This window comes from Taurulus bubalis, assembly GCF_910589615.1.
Source record: "Taurulus bubalis genome assembly, chromosome: 15".
Lineage (NCBI taxonomy): Eukaryota > Metazoa > Chordata > Actinopteri > Perciformes > Cottidae > Taurulus > Taurulus bubalis.
Genome location: NC_136603.1, coordinates 19,422,480 through 19,448,649, shown reverse-complemented (window position 1 = coordinate 19,448,649; position 26,170 = coordinate 19,422,480). Strand labels below are relative to the sequence as shown.

General features: G+C 42.5%; 2 protein-coding genes across 2 annotated transcripts; both read left to right on the top strand.

Moving 5' to 3' along the window:
• Positions 1–98: 98 nt before the first annotated feature.
• On the top strand, positions 99–11,654 carry parp14rs1 (poly(ADP-ribose) polymerase family member 14-related sequence 1; the record flags this gene model as incomplete). Its single annotated transcript, XM_079230948.1, has 15 exons — positions 99–273; positions 2,307–2,579; positions 3,704–3,928; positions 4,045–6,344; positions 6,503–6,733; positions 6,887–7,108; positions 7,477–7,546; positions 7,832–8,014; positions 8,218–8,280; positions 8,472–8,648; positions 8,778–8,996; positions 9,091–9,696; positions 9,944–10,080; positions 10,254–10,428; positions 10,730–11,654. The coding sequence occupies 15 exons, from the start codon at positions 99–101 to the stop codon at positions 11,011–11,013; spliced, it is 5,340 nt and encodes a 1,779-aa protein (XP_079087074.1). The 3' UTR covers positions 11,014–11,654.
• esyt3 (extended synaptotagmin-like protein 3) lies at positions 11,436–24,036 on the top strand (the record flags this gene model as incomplete). The annotated part of the gene is made up of 24 exons (XM_079230947.1): positions 11,436–11,496; positions 12,707–13,149; positions 14,318–14,359; positions 14,497–14,631; positions 14,730–14,806; positions 14,971–15,040; positions 15,167–15,256; positions 15,349–15,404; positions 15,520–15,640; positions 15,824–16,000; positions 16,819–16,901; positions 17,101–17,149; positions 17,399–17,488; positions 17,665–17,727; positions 17,841–17,900; positions 19,951–20,025; positions 20,207–20,293; positions 20,477–20,626; positions 20,748–21,076; positions 21,227–21,325; positions 21,634–21,765; positions 21,903–22,008; positions 22,610–22,659; positions 22,810–24,036. 24 exons carry the CDS (start codon positions 11,436–11,438, stop codon positions 22,847–22,849), a joined length of 2,685 nt encoding a protein of 894 aa, XP_079087073.1. The 3' UTR covers positions 22,850–24,036.
• Between the last annotated feature and the right edge of the window lie 2,134 nt (positions 24,037–26,170).

The window sequence follows — 26,170 nt, the reverse complement described above, 5'->3', positions numbered from 1 at the left end:
CGACAGACACACCCAACACACAATCTCCATTTCATTTCCTGAGAAACAAAAGTGAAAGTAAACGCTCGAGCAGAGCAGAGGGTGTTGTGACAGCGACCATGGCGGACGCGTACTCGTATGCTCTGCGCGTCGAAATCGAACAAAACAGCAAACAGAAACTCAAATACAAGTTGGTGAAATATTTCCAGAGCAATAAGTCTAACGGAGGCGACTGCGAGGTGGAGCACGATGCCGGCAGCCGGACAGCGGTGCTGCGCTTCCGCCGAGAGGAGGGTAAGCCCGGCCCGAGAAACTAGACCCCGACTTTCCTTACTTTGTCACTCGTACTCATTTTAATCGAGCGACTTCTATACGGAAAGTGGTTGAATGTGTTTTTCTTTCTCTCTCTCTCTGTCTCTCTCTCTCTCATCAAAGACCAACAAAATGTCTTGAGGATGAAGACGCACCAGATCATTGTGGAGAAAGGCGTGTTGAAGATGACCGTTCACTTGACGACAGACGTCACAGCAGCGCAGGTGAGCTTTTTTTGGCCCCCCGTCTCGGTACTTAATTGTCTTCCAGTTGTAAAGGGTTAAGTGTTTACTGGGTCAAGGAGCAAATTCACATTTCACATGAAATAGCATGAACCCTTTCTGAGTCTCTACCGGTGTGTGAGACGAACAAATAAGATAAAAGGCTCGCTGTGTGGCCTGCAGGCCTCACCGGTAAGTCACGTGACTAAATAATAATAATAAACTGCCGGAGGCCGTTCTGCGTTATGTGACTCATTGTCTTATCAAAGAGGTCCAAAGTACAAAAACAAGTTGGAAGTGTCGCTGTTTGTGAAAGAGACTTCCCCCTAACAATGAAACCAACTCTGATCATTTTGTCTGACTGATTTATTTTCATAACAGCTGACATGTTGGGCATTGTGCCATGTTAAACTGGTTAAATGGGATGGCAAAGTGATGAATAATACATTTTCTTATTAAAAAGTGATTACAATGTATTTTTATATTTATATTTATTTATTTATTTTCTCCATTCTCTGTAGGAATCTCCAACTGATGAACTCAACACGATATGTAAGTACTCATCAAAGCAAACATGCTTCAAATGTTGCATTAACATCCACTTGGGCTCAAAGATGAACTGATTAGAATGTGTTGGTTTAAAGGTCAAGGTCTCTGTGACATTACTAAACACATTTTTGTGTCATATCTCTTGATAATTATGTCATGTAGCACTGTATGTGTATGTGATGAAGGGAACTTATGGTCGCAATACACCATATACCATCAATATGTTTAAATTTTTTTGTCAATATATACATTTTTTGTCAATACAGTCTACTAATAACAACATTTTGTATATGCGGTCGGCAGTTTTCTATTTCTTTAAAAAAAAAAGATGTGTAGAGGAAAGCAGCTCACTGCAGCCACTAATACTGATACAACGTGATGCCCACATATCTGCACTCATTCTGTTTTGTTTTGCAAAAAAATAGCTTGTTGTTTTCCACAATGAGCTATTTAGTAGTAACTACTTACTTTTTGCACGGATATAACTTTATTTTAATTTTTTTAACACAGTGATAACACTTTTTTTTTGTTGTCTAATGGAGCAATCTGGTTTACTTGAAAGTGATTGCAATGATCTTTATTCTATTATTTCTAAAAGCACAGATGGAGTCACTAGTAGTACTGTGAGGTATTACGATGTATGTTGTCCCCTCCCCCCCTAAAGCTGTAAACCTAGGGGAAACAATTTTCTTAAGCTTCCCAACCCATCATTCAACCCAAACTAGCCCGAGAGCTAAATACACAAAAGAAAAGCACATACAAATAAGGTGCAACCACAAGCAAATGAAGACTTCACCATCTTCACCAGTTTGACAACGCAGAAAAGTTTTTGAATTTTTTTTAAGCGCTGCAAATAGAGAAATGTGCCGCCAGAAGTTGTTTACAAAAAACGCTGAGAAGCAACGCACACATCTAATGAGCAAATATAATAATATTTAGCAAAAGGCTTGCCTTAGGCGCACAGCAGCAGATATCTGCAATAATATCTGAATCAGGTGATCACAATGTTGTGGTAAGCTTAAAAAACAACAACGATGAATCGGGCTCTAACTTAAGCATCGCTTAAACATTTAATAAAAATAAAAAAACGATAAATTAAAGGTGTGAGAAATCTGTTTGGCTAGCCACCTAAATAAATCAAATGCAGAGAAACACTTGGAATAAACTGAAATAGAGATCTCTTCTGTGGTTGGCTGTTATTTAGTGTGAAATGATCTCACTAGACTGAAATTGTCTCACTAACAGCGGGCGTCGCCGTGATCGACAAGCAACCGAGTGCCGGTGACTTCAAGGTTCAAACAACGGAGACAGGCAGAGCAGATGAGACCGCAGACGGAGAGTCGTGCTCCACTTCTGCCGTTTTAGAAAATGTTACAGAGACCACAAAGCAGGAGTTCTTGGAGATGCTGGTGGAGAACGTTCTAAAGAATGCTGCCTCTCCTTCTGCCACCCAAAACTTCACTCTGGAACTCATTCCTGACGTCTTCTCTGCTGTGGTGACTTTCCAGACTGTAAAAGGTAGTGTGTGTGTGTGTGTGTGTGTGTGTGTGTGTGTGTGTGTGTGTGTGTGTGTGTGTGTGTGTGTGTGTGTGTGTGTGTGCGCGTGCGTGTAAGCGTTTAGAAATAACACAAACCTGTTACTACAAAAAGAAAAAGTTGTAAGTTGTTTGAGAAAACATTTAAGACAAACATCAATAGACAGCCGATGACAGTAGATCACCACGCGCCAGATGACCGAATACACACTTATTGATCAGTATTGCATTGACTATAGAACCCGACAAATCGATTATTGAATTACCGCTGGCCATTAAAGGTTATGGATTTTCTTTGAAACAAGGTTAAGTTTAAATTTAGAGCTTTTCACCAAAATGTAATGTGTGAAACCTCAAAGCCATGAAACGCATATATTATATGTCCTTCCTCCTTAAAACATTAGCAAACCCAATTTTTTTGAATAATTCAAAAGCTGCTTTCCAAATTGCATACTTTTTATTTTCACTTTTAGTACAAACTGCAGCTGCCTTTACAACGTAGGTACTGTTGCATGCAGTATGCCTTCAATTGGGACATATTACTTTTTCATACATTACACATTTAAACTTTGACCCTCTGGCTCATATGTCCGTTGCTCAGCGGGTTGCGGGTCAAATTAGCCAGAAAAGCCTGCTAGCTTGCAGACTGCAAAATGCGACCTGATGCAGTCTGACATCCTGGTATCTTTGGCAGACTGCATTTAACATACTATGCATTGGGACATATTTTCTGGCATACACTCAATAGACTGTCAATCTTCTTCTGCCATGCCGTTGTTCATTTGTTGGATTAGGAAAAGCAGTAATTCTTCATAAAGCTATTCTTTGGCTTGTGGAGGACCATGGGTGCTTGCCCAAACAGTTTTGGCGGGCAGGGAATTAAAATCAATGGATCAATACATGGGCCTGTAAACACTGTTGGTTTCCTCCTTTGGAGCCTACATGATAACTTTTATGGTTCAATAAAGGTTAAGCCTGGTTAAGGCAGGTGAGCGAGCCGCTGTCCACTCAGTTTACGTCTCATTTCCAGTGGGGTTTCGCAGAGAGAAAGTGTTTCTTGTTTGTGTTTTTTCCTAACTACCGTCACTTTTTATCACCATCTCACAGAAAACACTGATTTCGTGACGAGATGCCCCCAAAACAGGACGTTCACAAAGATGGGACTATCAGTCCGGCCTCTTGAAGTCACAGAGCAAGTTGTCGTTGAAGACTTACGACATTTTAGTGACGAGCTCCTCCGCCTTTATTTTGAGAATGCAGGAGGGGAAGTGGAAAATGTAGTGCTGAATGAAGCGGAACAGTCTGCCATCATCACCTTTGAAGACCATAAAGGTAGTGCATCTACACTACTCATGACATGTTACTGTCATCACAGAGGGACACCTTTTTTAAAAGAATTCCATACAGTGTGACAACTGAATATTTTATATGTTTTTATTTACCCGTAGCTGTTGATAAAATCCTGAAGAAGACTCATCGCTTCAAGGATGAAGAGATCAGAGTTTATCCTTTTTATAAATCTTTGGGAACAGCCCTCTACGGCAAAGATGCGCCCCCGCTAAAACTCCCAGCAGCTGTCTCTGAGTCCATTGACGACGCTGTCTGGAGATACCTAAATCACAATCAGTCGGCTGCAGAGACCATTCAAAGCCAAATGGCAAAAGACTTCTGCAGCTTAAACCTCGAGCAATCCTCCGTGCGCTTGAGCCCGCTATCTTCACTACTACAGCAGAAAGAGGCCAAAGTCATCATAAAAAAATGGAGAGATACTGTGAAGTTGGCCTTTGCACAAGCTCTGTCCAATATCAAGTCCCTGAAGCTTCAGCCTGAGTCCGAGGCATGGGAGGAGTCTGAGGAGAAGATCAGAGAGATGCTACTGACTGAGGATGTGGTTGTAGTGCCCGAAAAAGCCAGCGGTGTCTTATCAGTGGCCGGTCTCGAGGCCGACGTCAACAGACTAGAGCCAACGCTTTACGAAGTCATTAACAAGATTGCCAAAAGTGTGCTGAGGAAGAAATCGAGCGTGACCCAAGAGATCAAAGTGTTGCCATCAATTTACCACATCCTAAGTCAAGACGGTCTTCATGACAAGCTGCTGCAGGTGTGCCCAGATCTCAAAATATTGTTTAGGAAAGATATAGGGGATCTGAAAGTAACTGGCTTCATGCATGAGAATTCTGCAGCAATCAGCTTCATATATGGTGCCATGCTTTCACTAAAACGGCAGAATTTAGAAATGAATAAGTACGTGCTTGGCTGGTTGAAGGGTGATCAACAAGAGGAGCTGACAAACGCTCTCCTCACATCCGAAGGAATAAATGCAGCATTTGAGATCAATGCTCACAGGGTGCAGCTCGTCGCTGCTTCCGAAGGAGCGCTGAATGATGCTGAAGACCACCTGAAGAGGGTGCTAATATCTCAAAACATTGATGTTGAAGACAGCAATGTACTGGCGAAGCCAGAGTGGCAGGACCTGGTCAGACAGTTTGAGAATGCCGACAATAAGTCATGCAGGAGAATTCAAATCCACACCACTGGCCAACAAGTCGTGGTGTGTGGTCACAAGGACGGTGTCAAAACAGTTAGCGTTAAACTTGATGACTTCTTAACTCAGAATGCTCAAGTTGAAGAAACTGTTGTGGTCAAGTCCAACACCATAGTGGAATACATTGAAAAGCTTGACTCATCTTGGTTGGAGGCGGTGAAAGACAGGGTGGAGGTGTCTTACAGAAAGGATGCCATCTGTCTCAGTGGCTCCAGAGGGGATGTCGCAGAGTGCAAGGACTTGGTTGACGACCAGGTCTCTTCTGTGGTCTTTGACATTTTAAAAATCTCCATGCCTGGAGCGAAGAAGTTATTCAAAAATAATGCAGATCTGTATGTTTCCTCACTCTGGAATGAAACCGGCTGCCTGGTCCAGCTGGTTGATGGGACTAGTGGTGGACAGGCGTTTTCGCCACAGCCTGTGTCTCAAGCGCCACAGCCTGTGTCTCAAGTGCCAGGGCCTGTGTCTCGAGCGCCAAAGCCTGTGTATCGGCTTCAGACACGCAATGGAGTGGAAATAGCTGTTTGCAAGGCGGACATGTGCAGCTACCCAGTGGATGCAGTTGTTAATGCCGCTAATTCGATCTTGAAACATTCTGGAGGTCTTGCAGGAGCACTTCTAAATGCTGCCGGACCCCAGTTTCAGGTTGAGTGTGACCAACTAATTGCCTTAAAAGGGCAGCTCAAGCCCGGGGACTGTGTCATAACTGGCGCGGGGGGTCAGCTTTGCTGCGAAAAGGTCATCCATGCAGTGGGGCCCCGGTTTGATTCAGCCAATCCCCAGAAGTCTCTGGCGCAGTTGAAACAAGCACTTAAAGGAAGCTTGGAGCTTGCTGAAAAGAACGGCTGCGACTCTGTGGCTCTGCCCGCCGTCAGCAGAAACCAAGGCTTCCCTCTAAATTTGTGTGCCGACACCATGGTCGAGGCAGTGAAGGAACACTGCGATGACATGAACGGCGGCAACACCCTGAGGAGTATCCATTTGGTGAACAACGACGACGGTGCTGTTCAGGCGATGGAGGCGGCGGTCAGACAGGAGTTTGGAAATGGTGGCGTCAGTCTTTCACCACCAACTCTCCTTACCGGTGCCATCAAGCCTACCCTTGTGACACCTGCTGCTTCTGACCCGAACTGCTTGGGTCAAGTGAACACCAAAGAGGGCTTGGCCATCACTCTCACTAAAGGAAATATCGAGAATGCAACGGTAATTTCATTGAATTTTTTAACACACTATCCTAGAGTATGTAGCAGTAACTAGAAAGCCTACCTGTCGCTCTAGAGTATCCTTATGATTGATTGTGGTCCCATAGGGCTTGACCGATTCTTACACCACTGATCCTCGACTGTCTATAACACTTTCAGACGGACGTGATCGTCAATACCGTGTCTGAAGATCTTGCACTGGACAGAGGGGCAGTTTCAGTCGCCATCTTGAGTAGGGCTGGATCCAAACTCCAGCAGTTGGTAACTGCAGATCAAACTAGCGCGAAGACCGGCGACGTCATTGTTACCGACGGCTGCAGTCTGAACAGCAAACGCGTATTTCATGCAATTACGCCTCAATGGGACAATGGACAAGGCACAGCTGAAAAGGTGAAGTGTAACATGGCGAAAGGTCTGAGTACTGAGGAATATACACTTTATATTTCCTCTTAAATTTCCCTGCATGTCATGTAAACCATTATGTGGTAGATTTCTGCTGATCTTGCACCTCGATATTGATGGTTTGCATGCTTTGCCTTCCAGCTATTGAGTGGCATTTTAAAGAACTGCTTGGCCAAGGCAGAGGATAGCGGTCTGACCTCCATGTGCTTCCCCGCCATCGGCACTGGAAACCTGGGTTTCCCTAAAGATCTTGTAGCATCGCTGATGTTGGATGAAATCTTGGCGTTTAGCAGTACCAAACAACCTAAGCACTTGAAGACGGTCGTGATCATCCTTTACCCAAAAGATGCACAGACTATCCAGGTAAGAAAAACAAGCTTCAGTACTTCCCTTCCCCTATGTGCTAAACTCAAATTGAACAGTGAGAAAGTCGTGTCTAAAAACAGCAACACTGGATGACAAGCATGCATCATTTCCTGTGAACCCCGGGTGGGAATGACAGACCCCACCACTAATCATGAAAATAATTTGCCTAAAATCATTGAAAAACCCATACATAGTTATAGTTTGATGTTTGATGAATCCTAATAATTATAATTTTCATGACAAATCAGCAATATTGACCTGTAACAACTCACTACCACAGCACGGCTCAACAAAGAGGGGTTCTGTTTAGTGTGTATTTCTTCTGTTTTATTGTGATATCTGGTATCTTTGTGATTGGTCTCCAGAGTTTCAGTGATGTATTCACAAAGAAGTTCCCAAACGTCTCAGTGGCCATGAGTTCCCCACAAAGTCAAGGTAGGCAAAAAATACAGTAATGTGTAAGGATTAAAATAACAGCTCTCTCAACAAACGTAATTTTAAGGTGAAGCACTTAAAAAGTTATTTATACACCCAACTATTTTTTTTTGTAACGACATATGTAAAGGTGAAACAGAAAAATAATGTATTAGATGTAAATTACTTAAATGGTTTAGTATTGATCAAATTATAATTAAATTAGTTGACGATCTAATTGTGAAGCAATTTTTTTTTCTCCTTCATTTTAACAAAGAGCTTTACTACTTTTGGGGGCTTTTTCAGCGCTGTTGATTCTTTATTTCTGTTCCGTGCCTCAAGGTCACTTCTCTAAAGTCGTCTCGGGCTCAGGAATACATGAGAGCAAAATGGGAAGCGTGACCGTGCAGGTGCTCACGGGAGACATAACCAAGGAGACCTCGGACGTCATTGTCAACTCCTCCAATGAAAAATTTTCTCTTAAGACAGGTAAATGATAGCCAGAACAGGAATAGAACAGGAATGTTTCAACAACGCAAAATAAGTGTAAATTAGATTTAATTTACATGTGGTGGACGCTACTTTTAACTACAAGGCAACCTGTTTGACATGTGAATCCCATACAGTCAAATCCTCCTATGTATGTATATATATTGATTTTGTACATAATGTTTGTTCTAATATTCCTCTAGGAGTATCCAAGGCCATTCTGGATGCAGCGGGTCAGGCTGTGGAAACAGAATGCGCAGACCTTAGTAAGGAAACATTTACACAAAGATTTGACTCCAAGCACAGTGCCACATTTATCTTGCTTGGTACTGTAATGACATGGATAAAAGAGTCAATCATTAAGCCAATTATCTATTCATATCTTAAGATTGCTCTGAAAGGAATCATTGCTTTGATTGCATGGTTGTCATTCAAGTCCAATGTCAACACCTTATAGGTGCCCAGGCCAACCCAGGCATGATAATAACCCAGCCAGGCAACCTCAAGTGCAAGAACATCCTCCACATACTTGGACAGACGGACCCTGTAAAAATCCAGAAGGTTGTGAAAGAAGCACTGCAAATGTGTGTGACCAAATCATACACGTCGGTCTCATTTCCTGCCATTGGCACAGGTGAGATTCATGAGCAGGACTCATCCCGGTTGAGGTGTTTGTGTACATGTATGAATCTCTTGACACTACAGCTTCTCCCGCTGCACACTTCGTAGTAAAAATTCTGCAATCTATGGTATACCACTTTAGGTGAAGGCAAGGCACAGGCGAAGCCGGTGGCGGACGCCATGTTGGATGCCGTGATCGATGTGTTGAGCCAGAACCCTGCCGGCTCCCTGCAGACAGTTCGGATAGTTATTTTCCAGCCGCCCATGCTGAAAGACTTCTACAACAGTATGCACCAAAGGGAAGTCACCGACCCCAAAGACAAGGGTTGGTCCTGGGCAAACATCAGCTCCAAAATCAAATGTACGTGCAGGAGAATACTTTTTCGTATTCTTTCATCCATGATCACTTTTTAAATGTTCAATCCTAACGCAGATCTCTGAATTTGTCCTTTCAGCGTTGTTTACGAGTGGTGACACGACACAGAGTGGTGGCACGCCACAGAGGCAAGGGGATTTTGTCATCGAGGCTCTGAAAGTGGACCCCGCTGCCTTCCACATCTGCGGCGAGTCGCAGGCCCGAGCGGACACCGCCAAACAGCGGCTCAGCGACATGATGAGCAAAGAACATAACAGCCACTGCATCAAGGACAACTCCATCCTCGGTTTCTCCGATGCGGACCACCGGCGCATTGTAGACCTCCAGAAGGGACTTGACTTGACGATCAGGATCGAGAGCAAGAATTTCCAAGCCTCATTGACCATCGACGGGCTCAGCAACGACGTGCTCAAAGCCAACAACGAGATCTATGAGATGCTGAAGTCGGCGAGAGAAAAGGAGGAGCTGCAGAAGAAAGTAGACTGGCACTACCAGCAGCAGGGGTTTCAGTTCCAGAAGTTTGATTTAATGGCCAACTTCCAGCTTGAGCAAGCTTTGAAAAACAAGCAAGCAAGGGTAACGGTTCGAGTCCAGGGTCAAGACTACACTGTCACCATGCCAAAGGGACCTGCCACTGACAACCAGGGACGCATCCTCCAGATAAAGCGCATTGACAAACTGAAAGGTATCTGACCCGAGTCCTCTGATCAGTAGAAACATGGTAGCTGTTGCCACTTCAGCTGTAACTCTCAGGTGTTAGCATGCTTCTTTTTCTTTTTTTGGGCAACTTTCTCAACGTTGTCTAATATATGTTATCTGCTCATGGTCACAGCTTTTTGTTTTGTTGTGCCAAAATTGCAAAGAATAAAAGTTATCAATGCATTGTTGACCCCAGGAATAACACAAATGTAAATTGTTTATTACGCCGCTAGACGTAGACACGCCTGAACACTGGGATGCGATGCCAGCCAACAACTCGAGTCATGTCGTCCTCCTCAAGGCTGGGACAGCCGAGCACACCGAAGTCCTCAATCTCTTCCAGGCCACGTGCAAACAAACCGTTCTTAAGGTAGACTGCATCTAGCGTGCACTCCTATTCACTCTTGTTATCAGGTGACATAATACACCAATCGCATATCCGCTTTTTTGATTAATCACATCACATTTATTGAAAATGCATTATCAGGAAAAGAAGACTGAAACCCTCAAACAATGCACTTTTCTCCCTTCCTCCTTTTTAAGATTGAGAGGATCCAGAACCCTGTACTATGTAGGAGCTTACAGGTCAAGAAGAGCGACATGGAGCAGAGAAACAGTCGCAGCGACAACGAGAAACGCCTCTTCCACGGCACCTGTCCCGACACGGTGGCCCACATCAACGAGTACGGCTTCAACAGGAGCTACGCGGGAAAGAACGGTGAGGAGATTTTAAAGATATGGGACGTCGTCTCGTCAGAGGCTTCCCTCGAACCTTACTGAAAACACAAAGACAATGAGAATGCTTTGATGCCGATGACTAGTTTTTACATCCTGCGTATGTTTTTTTAATAATCGGTTTACTGTACCTCGGTGTAATTCCAGTAGACGTTTTAGACGCTACAGTTGTAGCTTTCTTGTCTGCAGTTATTTCTGAATATCTACTTTTGAAAATGCAAAAAAAACACAAGTAGAGCAAAGTGCCATTGCAGATTAACTCAATATCTTTCTGCGCTTTTCAGCTGCGTGTTACGGCAACGGCACATACTTTGCCGTCAACGCCAATTATTCGGCCCAGGACACCTACTCCAAGCCCACGGCAAACGGGGAGAAGTGCATGTACCTCTGTCGGGTGCTGACGGGCGATTTCACAACCGGGAAGAGGGGCATGATCGCGCCGCCGGCCAAGGGCTCCGCCTCCATTCAGCTGTACGACAGCGTCGTGGACAACATGGCCAAACCCAACATGTTCGTCATCTTCCACGACAGCCAGGCGTATCCCGAATATTTGATTACATTCAAGTGACACAGCCATGCAGCCCCCCACCTACCCACCCCCCAAAAAACAATGCCTTCGGCTTGACACTGCCTTACATTAAACATTAACATTAAATCACTGTTTGCCATGAATCACAAGCTGATTCATGTTTTTCTTGAGATATTTGGTTTAAACTTCCGATTAGTGCAATAATACAATAGTATTTTCCTGGTTTACAAGCAACCTGTATAATCACTAAGGGTCAGTTATGGAGGTGTTAAAACTCAGATCCATGTGGTGCCTTTAAAATAATCACTTATCGTGCCAAGGAATAATTATGCAAAAAGAATGGAAATAAAATGAGAGGGTTCACATATGTTTGCCAATGTGTTGTTGCTTTGTGATTTCACCATTTGTGGCCTGTGGGAGGAGAACGGAAAGCCCCTGGAGCGGCTCCAGAAAATTATGGGATGGCGTCAGCTCGTCTAGGCACTATCAGGTCGCCGATCACTTTTGGTTTTGAAAGGAAAAGTAAAAGTTAACTACTGTTCCAGTAAACCGGCCTGCACAAATACAAGTTAATACAAGCATACTGATGTGTCGATTGCTCTTTGTGTGTTTAATGCAAAGTGAATTGTTCCACTTCAATATTTGTATCCAGCTTTTGCCTATTAAACAAAGTGAAATGATTAGTTTTCAGACTTTTTGTTTGGTTTTCCTCTAACAAACAGAAGAAGGCAGAATATGTCACGTCTTGCCTGACGCACGGTTACTTACATTGATACACAAACAGGACTCGGTTATTCATTTGGAGAAGATTTCCGATGTCACTCAATGTTAAATAAGGATTTACAGTTTCCACATGCCCTCATAAACCCTTCAGTTTACCTCTCAATGTTATTTATTCCAAACATAATACAATAACATAACACCGACACCAATGTTTGATTCATCACTTGTTTTTCCAAATCCAGTGCAATAAGTACCTTTCCTTGCAATCAGTACCTTTTCCTTGTAATGAACATAGCTATGAACCAGTTTGCTCTAAAAAAAATAAAGGTCAGAAGGTCTATTTAAAATGAAAACGGAATATACAAAAAAAATCTGATGTGGTCACCTATCAAAGTCGTGACCTTTTTTTTTTTAAGTCCTTGCCTTCAAGTGCGAGCACATTATTACTCCGTAAGAATTAGGTCTTGGACAATCACAGACCTGTTTGAGCTCCTCTGCTGCGCTCTCTGGCTCCCTCTGCAGGTGGGACTTCCTCAGTGCAGATACATTTCCCCCTGACTAGGATTTATTTTCTCCTGATGCCGAGACTTCGGGAGGTGCTTTACATACTTAAACAGAAACAGAACACTGGAAATGTGACTTTTATTTTGTAAACTGGCACAAAAACATTTACTGTAACACAAATATATTAAAAAACACAAAATAAAATAAAAAGAATAATTATGAAGAGTACATTTACCTTATACAAATAAAATAAAGCTCTAGAAGTAAAATACTAATAATTCTAATAATATTATTATAATAATAAATACGCTGCTATAATATAAGGTGGCTTTTAATTTTTGGGGTGGAATTTTATTTTGTTGTTGGCGCGCGCGTTCCCCACCCATAAGCGCAGGTGTGTCTACCTGCTTTTTAGAAGTTTCAAACGCGGAAGTTTTTCAGGAGCGTCACAACTCGCTCGGCCACTGCCCCTATGGACTGCGCGGTCCGTTTCGCGTCCCCCCAGAGAGCTGTGCCAAAGTGAGCCCAAGAAACACGCGCGAATACACCCGGACTGGGTTCAGGAACCTCGGGGAACCGACCGACCCCCCTCTGATGGCGACCGCCGACGGGCCGACGTACCCGCGGATGGGAGCCGGGCTCGGGCTCGGGGAGAGCCTGTCGCTGCACGACAGCACGGAGAAGCTCAACTCCTCCGCCGTCAACCGCATCCTGATGGAGTTCCTGGCGTACTTCGGCAGGGCCATCTTCGTCCTCTACCCGGTGTACCTGACCGGCTACCTGGGCCTCAGCGTCAGCTGGGTGCTGCTCTGCATGGTGATGGCCACCTGGTGGAAGAAGAACCGCCAGAGGAAAGACGCCAGCATCGGGACCGCCATCGACTTCGTGGACAACGAGACCCGCGTGGTGAACCAGGAGCTGCAGAGCGCCCTGCAAATGGCAACGTGGGTATGTATGGGCCGGTACTCGCAGATGTTTGGGGTGGGTGAGCTGCCTTGCTCGTGGGCAACTTTACAGTGCCTGGAGAGAGGTCAAACCTGTGTTTCCAGAGTCCCTGCTTTTTTATTTATTCATTCATTTTGTTGTCCTGCGAAACGCCCTGAAGCGAGCCCCACACTGTAGGACGCGCTCCGTTGCTTTGACAACACTGCACTTTATTTGCATGACATGCCCGGCTTGGGGCTGGATACTGGATCCTCAGAATTGGGTGAAACCAGCTGTGTGTGTGTGCGCGCGTGTGCGTGTGCGTGCGCGCGCTGGGAGGTTTGGTTACGCCACACCCACTACTAAACAGTGACTCATGGGAACTGAAGGGAGAGGGGTTCTTCTAATGTCAGAGAAATGTGACATGCGCACTACATCAGTTCACTTGTATTTAATCTTTAAACATGAAGATGTCCGTGTGTAAAACCAATGTAGAACTGTGACATAAAAGCATCTTATTTCATGCCCTTTTCTTTGGTCTTAGGGCGGGGGGTGTTTGGTACTTGGAGTCTTGGGTACTCTTTCCCCAGTAGCATCTTGGGTAGCACTCGCTGATGTAACTTTTTGGATGCTCAGACGCTCTATACTAGAGCATGACTATTCCCAACCGCTGTTTTTACAGTCCACAGGTGTGAGGAGTCACGAGTGTCTGTAAGCCGTAAAATAACAAAATGCAACTGTGCTGGCCCATGTCCACTTTTTCTTTCTTTTCTTTTTTAACTAAGGAATGCTGCCAATTTTCAGAAATGGGTGGGGAACAATGTGCTGAATGTTTCTGGGCCATTTATCTCATCTTATCTTTTGTTTGAAGGATTTAATGTCGACACATTTTTCCTCTCAACCCATCTTGGCATGATGGATAATTAATAATTACTGACACGATTATGCCTTCCATCACATCATAAGATAAGATGATCCTTTATTTGTCCCGCAGTGGGGAAATTGCAGGATTACAGCAGCAGTGCACACAAGAGACTCATAGTAAATAAAAATTAATCCACAATAGCAATATTATATATACAGACGGAATAAAAGTATAACAAGTATTTACATGTATTTATATTGCACCAGTTGAAAGTAATACTTACAAACCCACTTCTAACTTCACTGTCATTTTGTTTTTCTCCCAAAGGTCCACTTTCCTGATGTTGAGAAAGTTGACTGGGTTAACAAGGTACAGTGTCAAAATCAAGTTATCTTTTACCTGCCAAATCACGTTGGTGTGTGGAACCCCTCGTCGCCACGCTTTGAGTGAACTTGTCTGTGCAGTTCAGTTGAGGTGAGGGATGTGATTTGGCTGTGCATGTGCAGGTGTTGGAGCAGGCCTGGCCTTTCTTTGGGATGTACATGGAGAAGCTCCTCAAGGAAAACATCCAGCCGGCCATCAGGCTCTCCAGCCCCGCGCTCAAGATGTTCACTTTCACCAAGGTCCACTTCGGGCACATAGTGAGTTTGCCCCCAATCAGTAAATAAATCTGATAACGGCGACGTGTTTTCTAAAAGCGAAGCGCAGGTTCCTTCTAACGTGCTCCCCTTAATTCCAGCCTCTCCGGATCACCGGGATGAAAGCATACACGCATGAAGTGGATCACAGGGAGGTGGTTCTGGACCTGAACATATGGTTGGTCCCGTCAGAGCTTATCATTTGCTGTTGAATGTGTGTTTTTTTTTCTTCTTCTGCCCCCTCTGTACCAAGCCTAAAGTAGCCTCTTGGGCTAGTGGGCGTGTTTTATTCCCCAACCTCGCAGTCATTTACGCCTCCCCAACACTTGTTCACTCTTGCAGTTACGAAGGTGACGTGGACATCGACGCTGATGTGAAGCCGCCAATCACAGCTGGCGTCAAGGGACTTCAGGTGACAGTCTTATTATTGTGTATCCTCTGCATGACTTCGTATCGTCGTCACCATCATCGCGTGTGTTTACTAGTCTTGTGTAAACTCTCTCTCTCTCTCTCTCTCTCTCTCTCTCGACCCTCCCAGCTCAAGGGGATGATACGGGTCATTCTGGAGCCTCTTATTGGTCAAGCACCACTAGTGGGAGGAGTGACCTTCTTTTTCATCCGCCGCCCTGTGAGTGACGTTTTTAATGATGTCATCAACTGAGCCAAGTGTGATTTAGACAAGTTTAAAACTCTTAAATTATTATTATTATTATTTCCCAGACCCTAGAGATCAACTGGACTGGCATGACCAACCTCTTGGACAGCCCTGCCTTCAGGTAAGACCACCTCCCGACTTATGATGCGCGTCTTTTTCTTGTTGGAGTTCTAACGGTGACACCGACATTTTGCTGTTTAGTTTAGTAAGCGCTCTCTTTTCACCCCCTCATCCAGCTCGCTGTCTGAGGGGACCATCATGGACATCATTGCCTCGCTCATGGTGTTGCCCAACCGCATGTGTGTGCCCCTCATAGACCAGGTCAAAGTGGACCAGATGAGATTCCCACTACCTCGAGTATGTAAGATAGTACTTTATTTACAGGTTGATCTTCATCTGATCACCTGCAGTCACTTTTTGTATACTTAACCATTGCACATTTCAAGATAAAAGTCACCCTTCCTACATTTTGTGTGTTTTTTTTTTCCCCTCATGTGAGACAGTGTTGCTGGTTTGAATCCCTCCTTGTCTGCTCCTCAGGGTGTGGTGAGGGTCCACCTGCTGGAGGCCAGAGACCTGTTGGCGAAGGACACGTTCATGCTGGGTTTAGTGAAGGGCAAATCGGACCCCTATGCAACACTGCGAGTGGGCAACCGACATTTCAAAAGCAAGGTCGTCAAAGAGAACTTGCACCCCAAGTGGAACGAAGTGTATGAGGTAGAGTAACGGGAACCTGAATAAGCTTAAAAGAATGCATGGGTCTTTTCTCGCCCTGTAATCCTGCGCGCATCCTGGTATGCAAAATGAGCAAACATCGAAAGAGATACTCAAATCACTGTTGGCAACTCGTTGGGCCTCATGCAACAGATGTTTCTTCTTAAGTGGCTTGTGATTAAGGAGAACTTTACACATTCACCAACATTTTCTTAGGAATTTCCTCTTGGGTACGAAAACTATTTAGGAGTGGCCTAGACGGGTCGTTGGAGTCGTGTGCAATGAGTCTGCTGTTCTCTAAGCTTTAGGTTTTTACAACTGGATTGCATATTATAATAAATTTGACACTTTTTTTTTTTAAGTTTGAAAATAGTATAGTTTTATGTTGACATTATCCTGTTTGACACTGACAATAACACAACAATATCGCCATTGATTAAAATTGGCTATTGATGCTAATGTTTAACACTACAATATTAATATGAACATCTTAAATGATTTGACCTGCTCTCATCGCTGGTAACCATCCTGACGTGGGACACTTTACCAAGAAAAAAAGAGACAGTTGAGATGAGAAAACTAAAATGTTCTCGCATGAGGTCCATTGTTTGGAAGTCTTCCAGCATGTGATTTCCTCCAATTATTATTTTTTTTATTCAATTATTATTTTCTTTCAGTACAAACGTTTGCGCGTCCAGGTGTGTCGCCTTATGCCCCGTCTCTCTGCGTGGTCGGCTGCAAGCCTTTCTGTCACTGTAGTAGAAATCTAATAAGCGGATCCAAGCGCTGACTTTCCACGTCCATCTTTCATCCGTGTGCAGTTCGTGGTCCATGAAGCCCCGGGGCAAGAGTTGGAGGTGGAAGTCTACGACGAGGACACGGATAAAGACGACTTACTCGGAACGTAAGAAACGTTCTAATTAGTGCAGTTTGAGTCGCATGCGTTTCATTCATTCTGTACACAGAGCTGCTCGAATATGGAAACTTATAAGGGACTTTTAATCCTGCCAGACACGGCACTCAACACTACATATGGTCGTTTGGTTGAAATTGTACAATGTAGTCGCACAAACGTGTTTATTTTTTATTTTGTATCATTTTAGGTACAACCTTGATTTGGGAGAAGTGAAGAGGGAAGTTGAAATGGATCAGGTGAGCTTTGAATTAATATTGTGGATACACGGAATACTGTAGTCTGTGCCTAACGGGTACATTTCTTTTCTTTGCAATAGGTAAACAAAATTTATAAAATAATATCTTGAATCTGCTGAAGCAGCATTTTCAAGAGTGTAAAGAAATGTTTAAACTAATGCCTTTCTAAGCATGGGCATTTTTCTCTGTTTAAATGCAGGCGTTCATATACATGACATGTTGATTAATGAATCTCCGTTGCTGCTGTAGTGGTTTCCTCTGGAAGGAGTCCAGAATGGAGAGGTCCATTTCAAGCTCCAGTGGTTTTCCCTCAAGACCGACCCCAGCCTGCTGAGAGAGGTAGCATCATATCATTGTTGCTTATCATTGTTGCTTCTGTTTCTCCCATCCACATTTGAATATACATTTGTATTCTATTTGTTGTTGTTCTACTTAAAGGGACAGTCCCCCCCCCCACCCCCTCAAAATAAAAAATAGATATTTCTCTGTGTAAATCGTGTATTGCTCTTTTCCAGTCTACCGACGGCCTTGCTTGTGCTATGCTTGCAGTCTATCTGGACAATGCCTCAAACCTACCAGTAAGTAGCTTCTAATGGGGGTTGTTGTTGTTGTTGTTGTTGTTGTTGCTGAACCGATGATGCAACACGGACAGACAGATGTGCTGATGTGTGTTCTTGTGATCTGTCTCCAGAAAGACCACAGCGAGATCGCCGAGCATCAGAAACACGGGAAGGCCTCAAAGGAAGCTCGGGTAAGCTGATCCAGGCTGGCCTTAGGGGCTCTGTTCGAGTTTGATTTATTTTAATCTTTTCAGTAAAGTAGGTCATTTTTGCCCTTGAGAAGGAGGTTAAATGCTGTTACAACTGTACCAAAGAAATAAAAATACACATCATACTTAAAACTTCATCTTAAATCTTATTTATCTCCTCTCCGTCATAAGAATGTAAGAATAGTTACATATGCATAATCATTATGAATGCACATATAACTTTCTTACCAGTCTACGACTGCTCACAATGGCATTACTGGTGAATCAGTTTTTAGAGGGTGTTGATTTTTAATTTATTACTTCTCGAACACCAGCTATATCATAGCCAGGAGACCCATGCTGTCTTAAATCATTAGCTTGTACTTGCGTACTTGATTTGGCATATGGATATTAATCCAGGGGTGTTTGGTATGCAGAGGCCCGACCCCTCATGAAACAGAACCTGTTCTTACAAAAGGTTTTATCGCTGCACATTCCCCATAGGATGGGAAAGAGAGGCACTTGTAATTCCATCTCCAGCACACACCTTCTTCAGTTAAACCTTTTCTTCTTCTTCTTCTTTTTTTCTGATCTCACAGCTATTTAATATACTGAATGGCAATGCTTGAAGCCTTCTATGTCAGGGGTTATTTTCTTTTAACCGAGCCGAGAGCCATACAGTCCTATTAGGCAGAGGTTACTTCGGCTGATATCTCCAAAACTAAATTGATGATAAATATCCCGACAAGTGGGAAGAAAGGTTTTCTTTTGGCTTGTTTATATAAAAAGCCAATCTTTATTCTTTAACGGTTACATAATGCAGTAATCATGTAGTAATCTAGCTTCTCATTCACCTTACTGCCTTACAGTTTGATTGTCCTTGTATCTTAGTGTCAGACAAAGGCCTCCGTGTACTTGGCCCTGTGCGTAGCTGGTATTTCACGTTTGTCTGGCGCATGCCTTCCATTTCATGTGGGTGCGTTATTACCAGCTGGTGTTCCTGTTGCTTTGATTGCTTCCTTTAACGCGAGCAAGGCCTGTTCAGGGTGAGTTTCCCAGCATAAAAGTGAAACTTTTATTTTTTTGAGCAGAGAATTTTGTTGATCATTTGCCCTCTTTGTAATGCATTTATAGGATGATTTTATTTTTATTTTTTTAAGGATTTTAATATTTCCATGTTGGAAAAATCAATATATTCCATTGAGATTACTTCACAGTTTCTGAGACAGACTTTTAAACCTCTCAAACTTGTGCCCATGTTATATTCCATCCCTGTCTGGTAACCAAGGCAATCATAATGAAACTGTAAGGATTATTTAAGGACATGTTAATACAGGCTTTCTTAACTTGAACTGTCATGAGCAGCAATTGCCTCTGAACGCCCTCTGCTGGTCATTGTGGGGAAATACAGGGAAGTGAAGTGTGTTTCTTTTCTCCCCTCAAATCATTCCACCTGTCGTGGTTGTAAAATCTACTCAGCAAATGCATTTCTTTTAAAGTAGACAATCTCCTCCAATATGTTGAGTTTATTGAAGGTTATTGTTGGAGCCTCACATGTGTCTGCATCACCCTCCATTTTTATTCTCCCTTGGAATGTTGTCAGTCATGCTCACACTGCCACCGGTAGCATTCACAGTCTTCCCCAGTGATCATCATAGTTTACTTCTCTGTTGTTTGCCAGTGTAGACATCAGTGGTACATGTCCAAGGTGGTATGGTATGTCTGCAATGTTAATTAGGGAGTGGAATGCATAACATACCGAACCTGGAATGCAACAGGCTGCTTGTAGACAGACTCCCAATGTCAGCTTGTTGCTGGTGGCCTATTGTAATGAGTGAATGACGACAAATATGGGAAACAATCACTAAAAGCATTCCAGATATCGAGTATCAAGTGGTCGCAAATAAAATGTTGATAATGGTCACCAAGCCCATCGCTAACAATTTATCCTCACGGGTTTCTATGTCTGTGTTATGGCCGCACCGTGTATGAAAATATTTTGTCCCAAAAAATATAACTTATGCGATGTATCACTGATTTACTTTGTTTTCAGCTCACTAAAAGGAGAACTGCCTGCCCAGACTGCTTTGTGGAGTTTGCCGTTGATAAAGATGTTCAGAAAAGCAAGGTACGGCTTGTTCTTCATCACAGGAACGCACCGTTTTCTCTTTCGGTCCAAAAATCTCCAATGACATGTCTTGATGTATTGTACAAGAAGGCGGACACTTAACCGTTTAGAAAAAGTTTCATTCCTAATTGCCTTGTCCGCCATTTGCAATGAAGCCATTCACTGTCTTCTCTTGCCGCAGGTTGCCTTTGCATCCAAAGACCCGGTGTGGGAGCAGGGCTTCACCTTCTTTGTGCATAATGTCAAAACGCAGCAGCTCCTGGTTCAGGTGTGTCATTTAATGGTGCACACACACACACACACACACAGGGTTTTCCCCCTCAAACCGGGACATCAGATGCTGATGATGTTGTTAAACTAGACCTTTTTCAGTTGATTAAATTCTGGAGGTCTGAAACTTTTTCCATTGGCTGCTTGGATAATAGTTTCTATTTGTGTTCCCTTGGTCCAGGTCAAAGTGAACGAGAAGAAGACTCAGCTCGGTGTTCTCAACATACCCCTGAGTCGCCTCCTCAACACCTCCGACATGACCATCGACCAGCGCTTCCAGCTGGAGCGCTCCGGAGTGAACAGCCAGATCAAGCTGAAAGCCACTCTCCGGGTGGGTACACAACGTTGGCAAGGAGACACACACACACAGACACACACAGACAGACACACACACACACTGATGTTTCAATATTATTTCACTGACATTAGCCATGTCCTCAATCCCACACAAGGTTCTCTCTCTTGAAAAACCTCCACCCAAGATTATCCTCAAACCTCCTCCAGAAGACAAACAACAAGGACTGCAGACTAACCAAGGAGGCCACGCCCCTGCATCCAATGCCTCCGCCAACACGGCCTCCTCTCCAGCGCCTTCCGCCGGCCCCGGGGCCCGCGCCGCGTCCGCGCCGTGGCTTACCGATAACCAGAATGGCCCCTACGAAAACTGGCAGTCTCCTTCCTCCCTGTCACCTATGCGTCGGTATGACTCCCAGAGCCTGCTGTCGGAGAACTCCATCGCGTCGTCCCGCTTCGACCTTTCAGACGGAGCCTCGTTTCCAGAGTGGGTCTATAGCTTTGTTCTTTTGTCTTTTTTTAGATGTTTAGGGCGCTCACCTCTAACATTTCTACAGGAGTGATGAACTAATCCACATGGTATTAAGCAAGAGTGAAGTCATACAAGTGATGATGCAAATATTTTCTATCCCCACAGGATCATTAGGAAACATCAGGGTTCCTTTGGGGAGATCCAGCTGACTGTACGCTATGCCACCCTGAGGAAAAAACTCATCGTCCTGGTTAACTCCTGCAGGTACAGTCAAAAAATAAAAATAATCCAGCCTCACTAGTGTAACCCAGCAGCACCACTACTCATCAGGAGTGTCTACCCATTTGCTCAGCTCTGATCACATTTTAGTTTCTGTGTGATAACGTACAAAAACAACTTTAAAATGAATCATTTCTATTTCAGTCCTCAGTGGCGCATCAACCACAATGCTGTGACTGAATCCAACTAGCAAAAGACTTAATTGCTGAAATTGAACAAACAAATAGCGTTCTCTTCTAATGAGTGTGGCTAACCAGCTGTGGTAACCCGTTGTGTGTACTTATTGCCTGCAGGAACATATTCCGCTTCAGCGACAATGGCACAGACTCTTATGTCCGCCTGTATTTTCTCCCTGAACAATCCTGGATACATCGCAAGAGGACACCTGTCAAGAAGAGGACGATCAACCCTGTCTTCGATCACAAGTAAGCCGACTGCATTCTTCCTACAAGCATTTTCTTTATTTTTTAACAAGGTGAAGTAGTTATTGTATGTTCAAGGCTCAGAGTTTGAGACGGTGTCTGGAACTTGTTTCTTACTGCCAAACCATCTTTTGTCACAGGTTTGAATTTGATGTGTCACTTCAAGAAGCACAAACCAGGAAGTTGGATGTGTCGGTGAAAAATGGAAAAATGTTCCATTCGCGGGATAGAAAGGACATTGGCATGGTGGGTAGTGCTACTTGTGATAGACCACATCTTTTTATTCCTTTCAAAGGGTATGGTAAAGAAACCTGATCTAAATAGTTTTCTCTCTTGTATTTATGACTTAAGAATATTTGGAAATAAAGGTTTAGACAAGATCACCTTTTATAAGTGTTGTATATATTTCTAATTTATTATTAAATCTGGGGAAACATTTTTGCAGATCATTTTTTTCTAATTTACTTTTTGGGCCACAAAAAGCTGAAGTGCAACATTATTCATACATTGTTCGTGGTGCACTTGAGCCTCCTGTGGCCAAAATGAGTATTACAACAAATACACTAGAACATTATCTTTAGTATAATCAAAAATACCTGCCAAAACTTTTTCTCACCTGTTTTCACAAATTAAAAAAAAAGAAACGTGTGGTTGAATAACAAACACAGCGGGAAAACAATTTAGATCAGACTGAGAAAATAGATCATCGATTTTATTTATTTATTTATTTTTTTTTCTCTTGTGTTTTATATTTTTTTTATTTGATACGTACAGTGTATTGCAAAAACGATGTATTTGCTACTTGTCACACTTTTGCTAACTTTTCATGTTGTGCTTCTTTCCACAGGTGATGGTCGATCTTTCACAGTTGGATATCGTCAAAGGCATCACAGAATGGTACGGGGCCTATTTTAATATTCTGAATTGAAGCACCAAATCTTCCTACCGTCAATAGTAATAATTTATAGAATTGCATGTGGGGAAACAAATGGCTTCTTTGATTCAACTAAAATGTACATGCATATTTAATTTCTCTTTCTTTTTCAGGTATGAGCTCACACTGCCTGGCCTGAAGAAATCCATCTAGCGGGTAGAGCCGTACAACTCCTGTTTGCAGTTCTAATAGCAGCTCCTCCGCCACTGCAAGGCCAAAAGTAGGCCTGCCATATGTCCACCCAGAGTGGAACTTCCAGATATCCACTATGATATAAAAATAAATAAAACAATTGCATGCAGTTCTACGTCTGCTCTGTTCTGAATGATCTGGAACAGAGCAGGCTTAGAACTGCATGCAAGACTTTTAAACATGCTTTGGTATCCCATATAATTTGAGCATTAGCAGGGTTCCAATTTTCCACCAGTTTAGTAGCTTATTTGGGTTGACGAGGAGAAACCAATGGTCCTGAATAATGAGGCTATTTGTTATTAAACATTTCCTTTTCATTGTATATATTATGTAATTCACCTGAACATGTTGCTATTTATACTCTTATCAAGAAACAAGATAATTTCTTTAATCTTGTTCTTTTTTTGTGCGAGAGGGTTGTTTTTTTTTCGATCTGAGCCAAAGTTATCCTTTTGTGTTTTAGTGTAAATACCTGTATTGATTGTTTTATGCAATATTTTATAGTAGGGGAATCAAATGAAAAAACAAGTGTGTTTTGCTGCAGCAATTCTGGAGAGTCGTTGCATATTGAGGAAGGGTTACAGGCTTTGCATATACTGTACATCACAGCTGGAAGAAGCCAAATACAACGTGAGACAGCTTCGCAGTGCTACTGAAGCAGTCGGTTCATTAGAAGGGAAATGGCCTCCAAGCAAGGCACATGAGAAAGAAAGTTCTTTGCTCGAGGGCACCATGCCCATCGTTACTGATGGAGTATGTATTTTACACCTAACCCAAAGATAATACCACCTGGTATTTTAGTGTTCTTCAACATATTTAAAAGTACTGTTACACTGCCAATTCATTAAGACGGTCAAATTTCACCTGAATCAGTTACAACTACCAACACAATATATTGTGTAGGCCTATATCTAGATTTGTCATATTTGCGGTAGTCATCTATGCTATACATTTTGTTGACTGCTAATTGCACAAAATTGAACCAAGAATTTGGTCTCGGAGTGGTGAGCTGCTTATTATCTGTTGTCCATTTTAAATTATTCAGTAGCTGGAGAGTTTATGGAAAGTGTTCAGGGTCTGGTGTTTTTGAATTGACACTGTGACTGTGCCATTTGTTTTTAGCCAGCATTTTGATGATAAATAAACATCTACAAGAAACTTTTTTGTGTTTTTTTTTCTTTTCTTTTTTTCCTAACTTAAAATGGTTACTCATTTACAGGTTTTAGGGCTCATTCCAGCAGCTCTCCATAAGTGTGAATGTGATTGTGACAAGCTGCCTCATTACATACCAGTACACACTATATGGGTTACCTGCATGTACCTGTATATGAAAGGGTGGTTCTATCCCGAGAGTAGGCACGGTTCAACTTCACCCAGGTCTATAACGGGTTACGTGGGCCTACAAGCCAAACCGGCTACAATTTTGTAGAATAATCAGATAAACGTGTTTTTATTTCTAACATATTTTACAAAATTCCCTTCGCTTATTTTATTATTATGATGATTCTCCTCAGCCCCCCACCCCTCCACACGGCACATGAATGGACTCTTCCATCACTAGGTTCGCTGTACGCGGCTCCTGTTTCTTGGGGTGCTGAAACTTCTAAATTGAGACTAAATTGAGGTATTCTACACGTCTTCAAGACCCGTTACTGAAGCTGAGCCATCACAGAGGGCTTATAGGACGAAACACACGAGGAGAAGTAGAGTAAACGAGCTAAACTCAAGTCGGTTTAGGTCAGTATTAGTAGCTGATAACCTAACTGGTAACGTAAACGGTAACGTTACTAAATAACTATTTAATCACTGTTAAAGTTGTTTAAATGTTTTCGTTGCGCTACAATTGATAAACCAGCACAGATTAACTATTCGTATAATATAATATATATTAAAAAAAAAAAAAAATATATATATATATATATATATTTTTTTTTTTTTTATATATATATATATATACACGTATATATATATATATATATACGTGTATATATATATATATATATATATATATATATATATATATACGTATATAATGTATATATACGTATATATACGTATATATATATATATATATATATATATATATATATATATATATATACATATATATATATATATATATATATGTATATATATATATATGTATATATATAAATGTGTTATAGGTGTGTGTCCCGGTGGGTGTATCCGGTGCTTTAAGTTTCACGCGAGTGCACGGCCCTCGCAACGGCAGACAGGTTTAGTTAGTTAGTGTTAGTATAGAGCTATCGTTAGCTTATGATAACTTTGCACAAGTACCAACATGAGTTCAGCAAGGAAGAAAACAAATATAACTGATAGTTTCGCATTCTTTCCACCACCAGTAAGTTGAGTTGAGAGAACATTACGTGTGTGACCTAACGTTAGGTTGTAAGTTAAATCAGTCTTTTAACGCTGAATAAACTTCACCTGCTACTGAGCTAACTTAGCTAACTTAGGTTAGTTAACTGACTATAACACTGAGCTAACATGTTATAACAGTAAACCTATTGTATAGCTGTTAGTCAAATGTAGACACTTGACAATATAATAATAATAGTAAAAAAAAGAAGAAGTTATTTCTCGAATATTGCTTTTACTTTGTCCAAGTTGTTCGGAACACTTTTTTTGTTGTCTCAAATTGTTTGTGTCAAACACAAACCTAGTCTTTATTTCATTGCCCAGGTCCCCAAGAAGCAGCCGTGGATGGATGCAAAACCTTCATTTTCGCTGTGTCCCCCTCTCCAGCAAAGACCTGAGGGAGCCCAAGCAACTGTGAATAGTGAGTGTAATGTTACAAGTTTTGAAGTTGGTGATACCTTTCAGTCAGATCAAAGATATTTGAGCATCAAAGTTATGATGACATGAGGCAATTCTAGCTACTGCTATTGTTTTAAGGACAATGTTATTTTCTGTTGAGCTGTTCTACATGTGTGTGCCGTAGGAGATGCCCTGATTGAGGGGGCGGACAGTAGACCAACTCAAAGTTATGGCAGAGGCCAGAACCTGCTCCTGAGCAGAAATGCAGTGCAGATCCACAGGACGTCCAAGCGTGGCAGCAGCAGCAGCCTCTCACAAATCGGTAAAAAGCGCAAGAATCTCCGTGAAACTATGGTTAAATTCATATGGTGAGTTGGTGTATTTTCTTTAATAAAGCTTGACTATCCGTCTTTCCTGACATTTCCTTTTATGTATTTATCCATCTCTATGTTAGTTTGTCCTCTTTAAATGTTGAATTTAGTTTGGTATGATGAAGTATCAAGG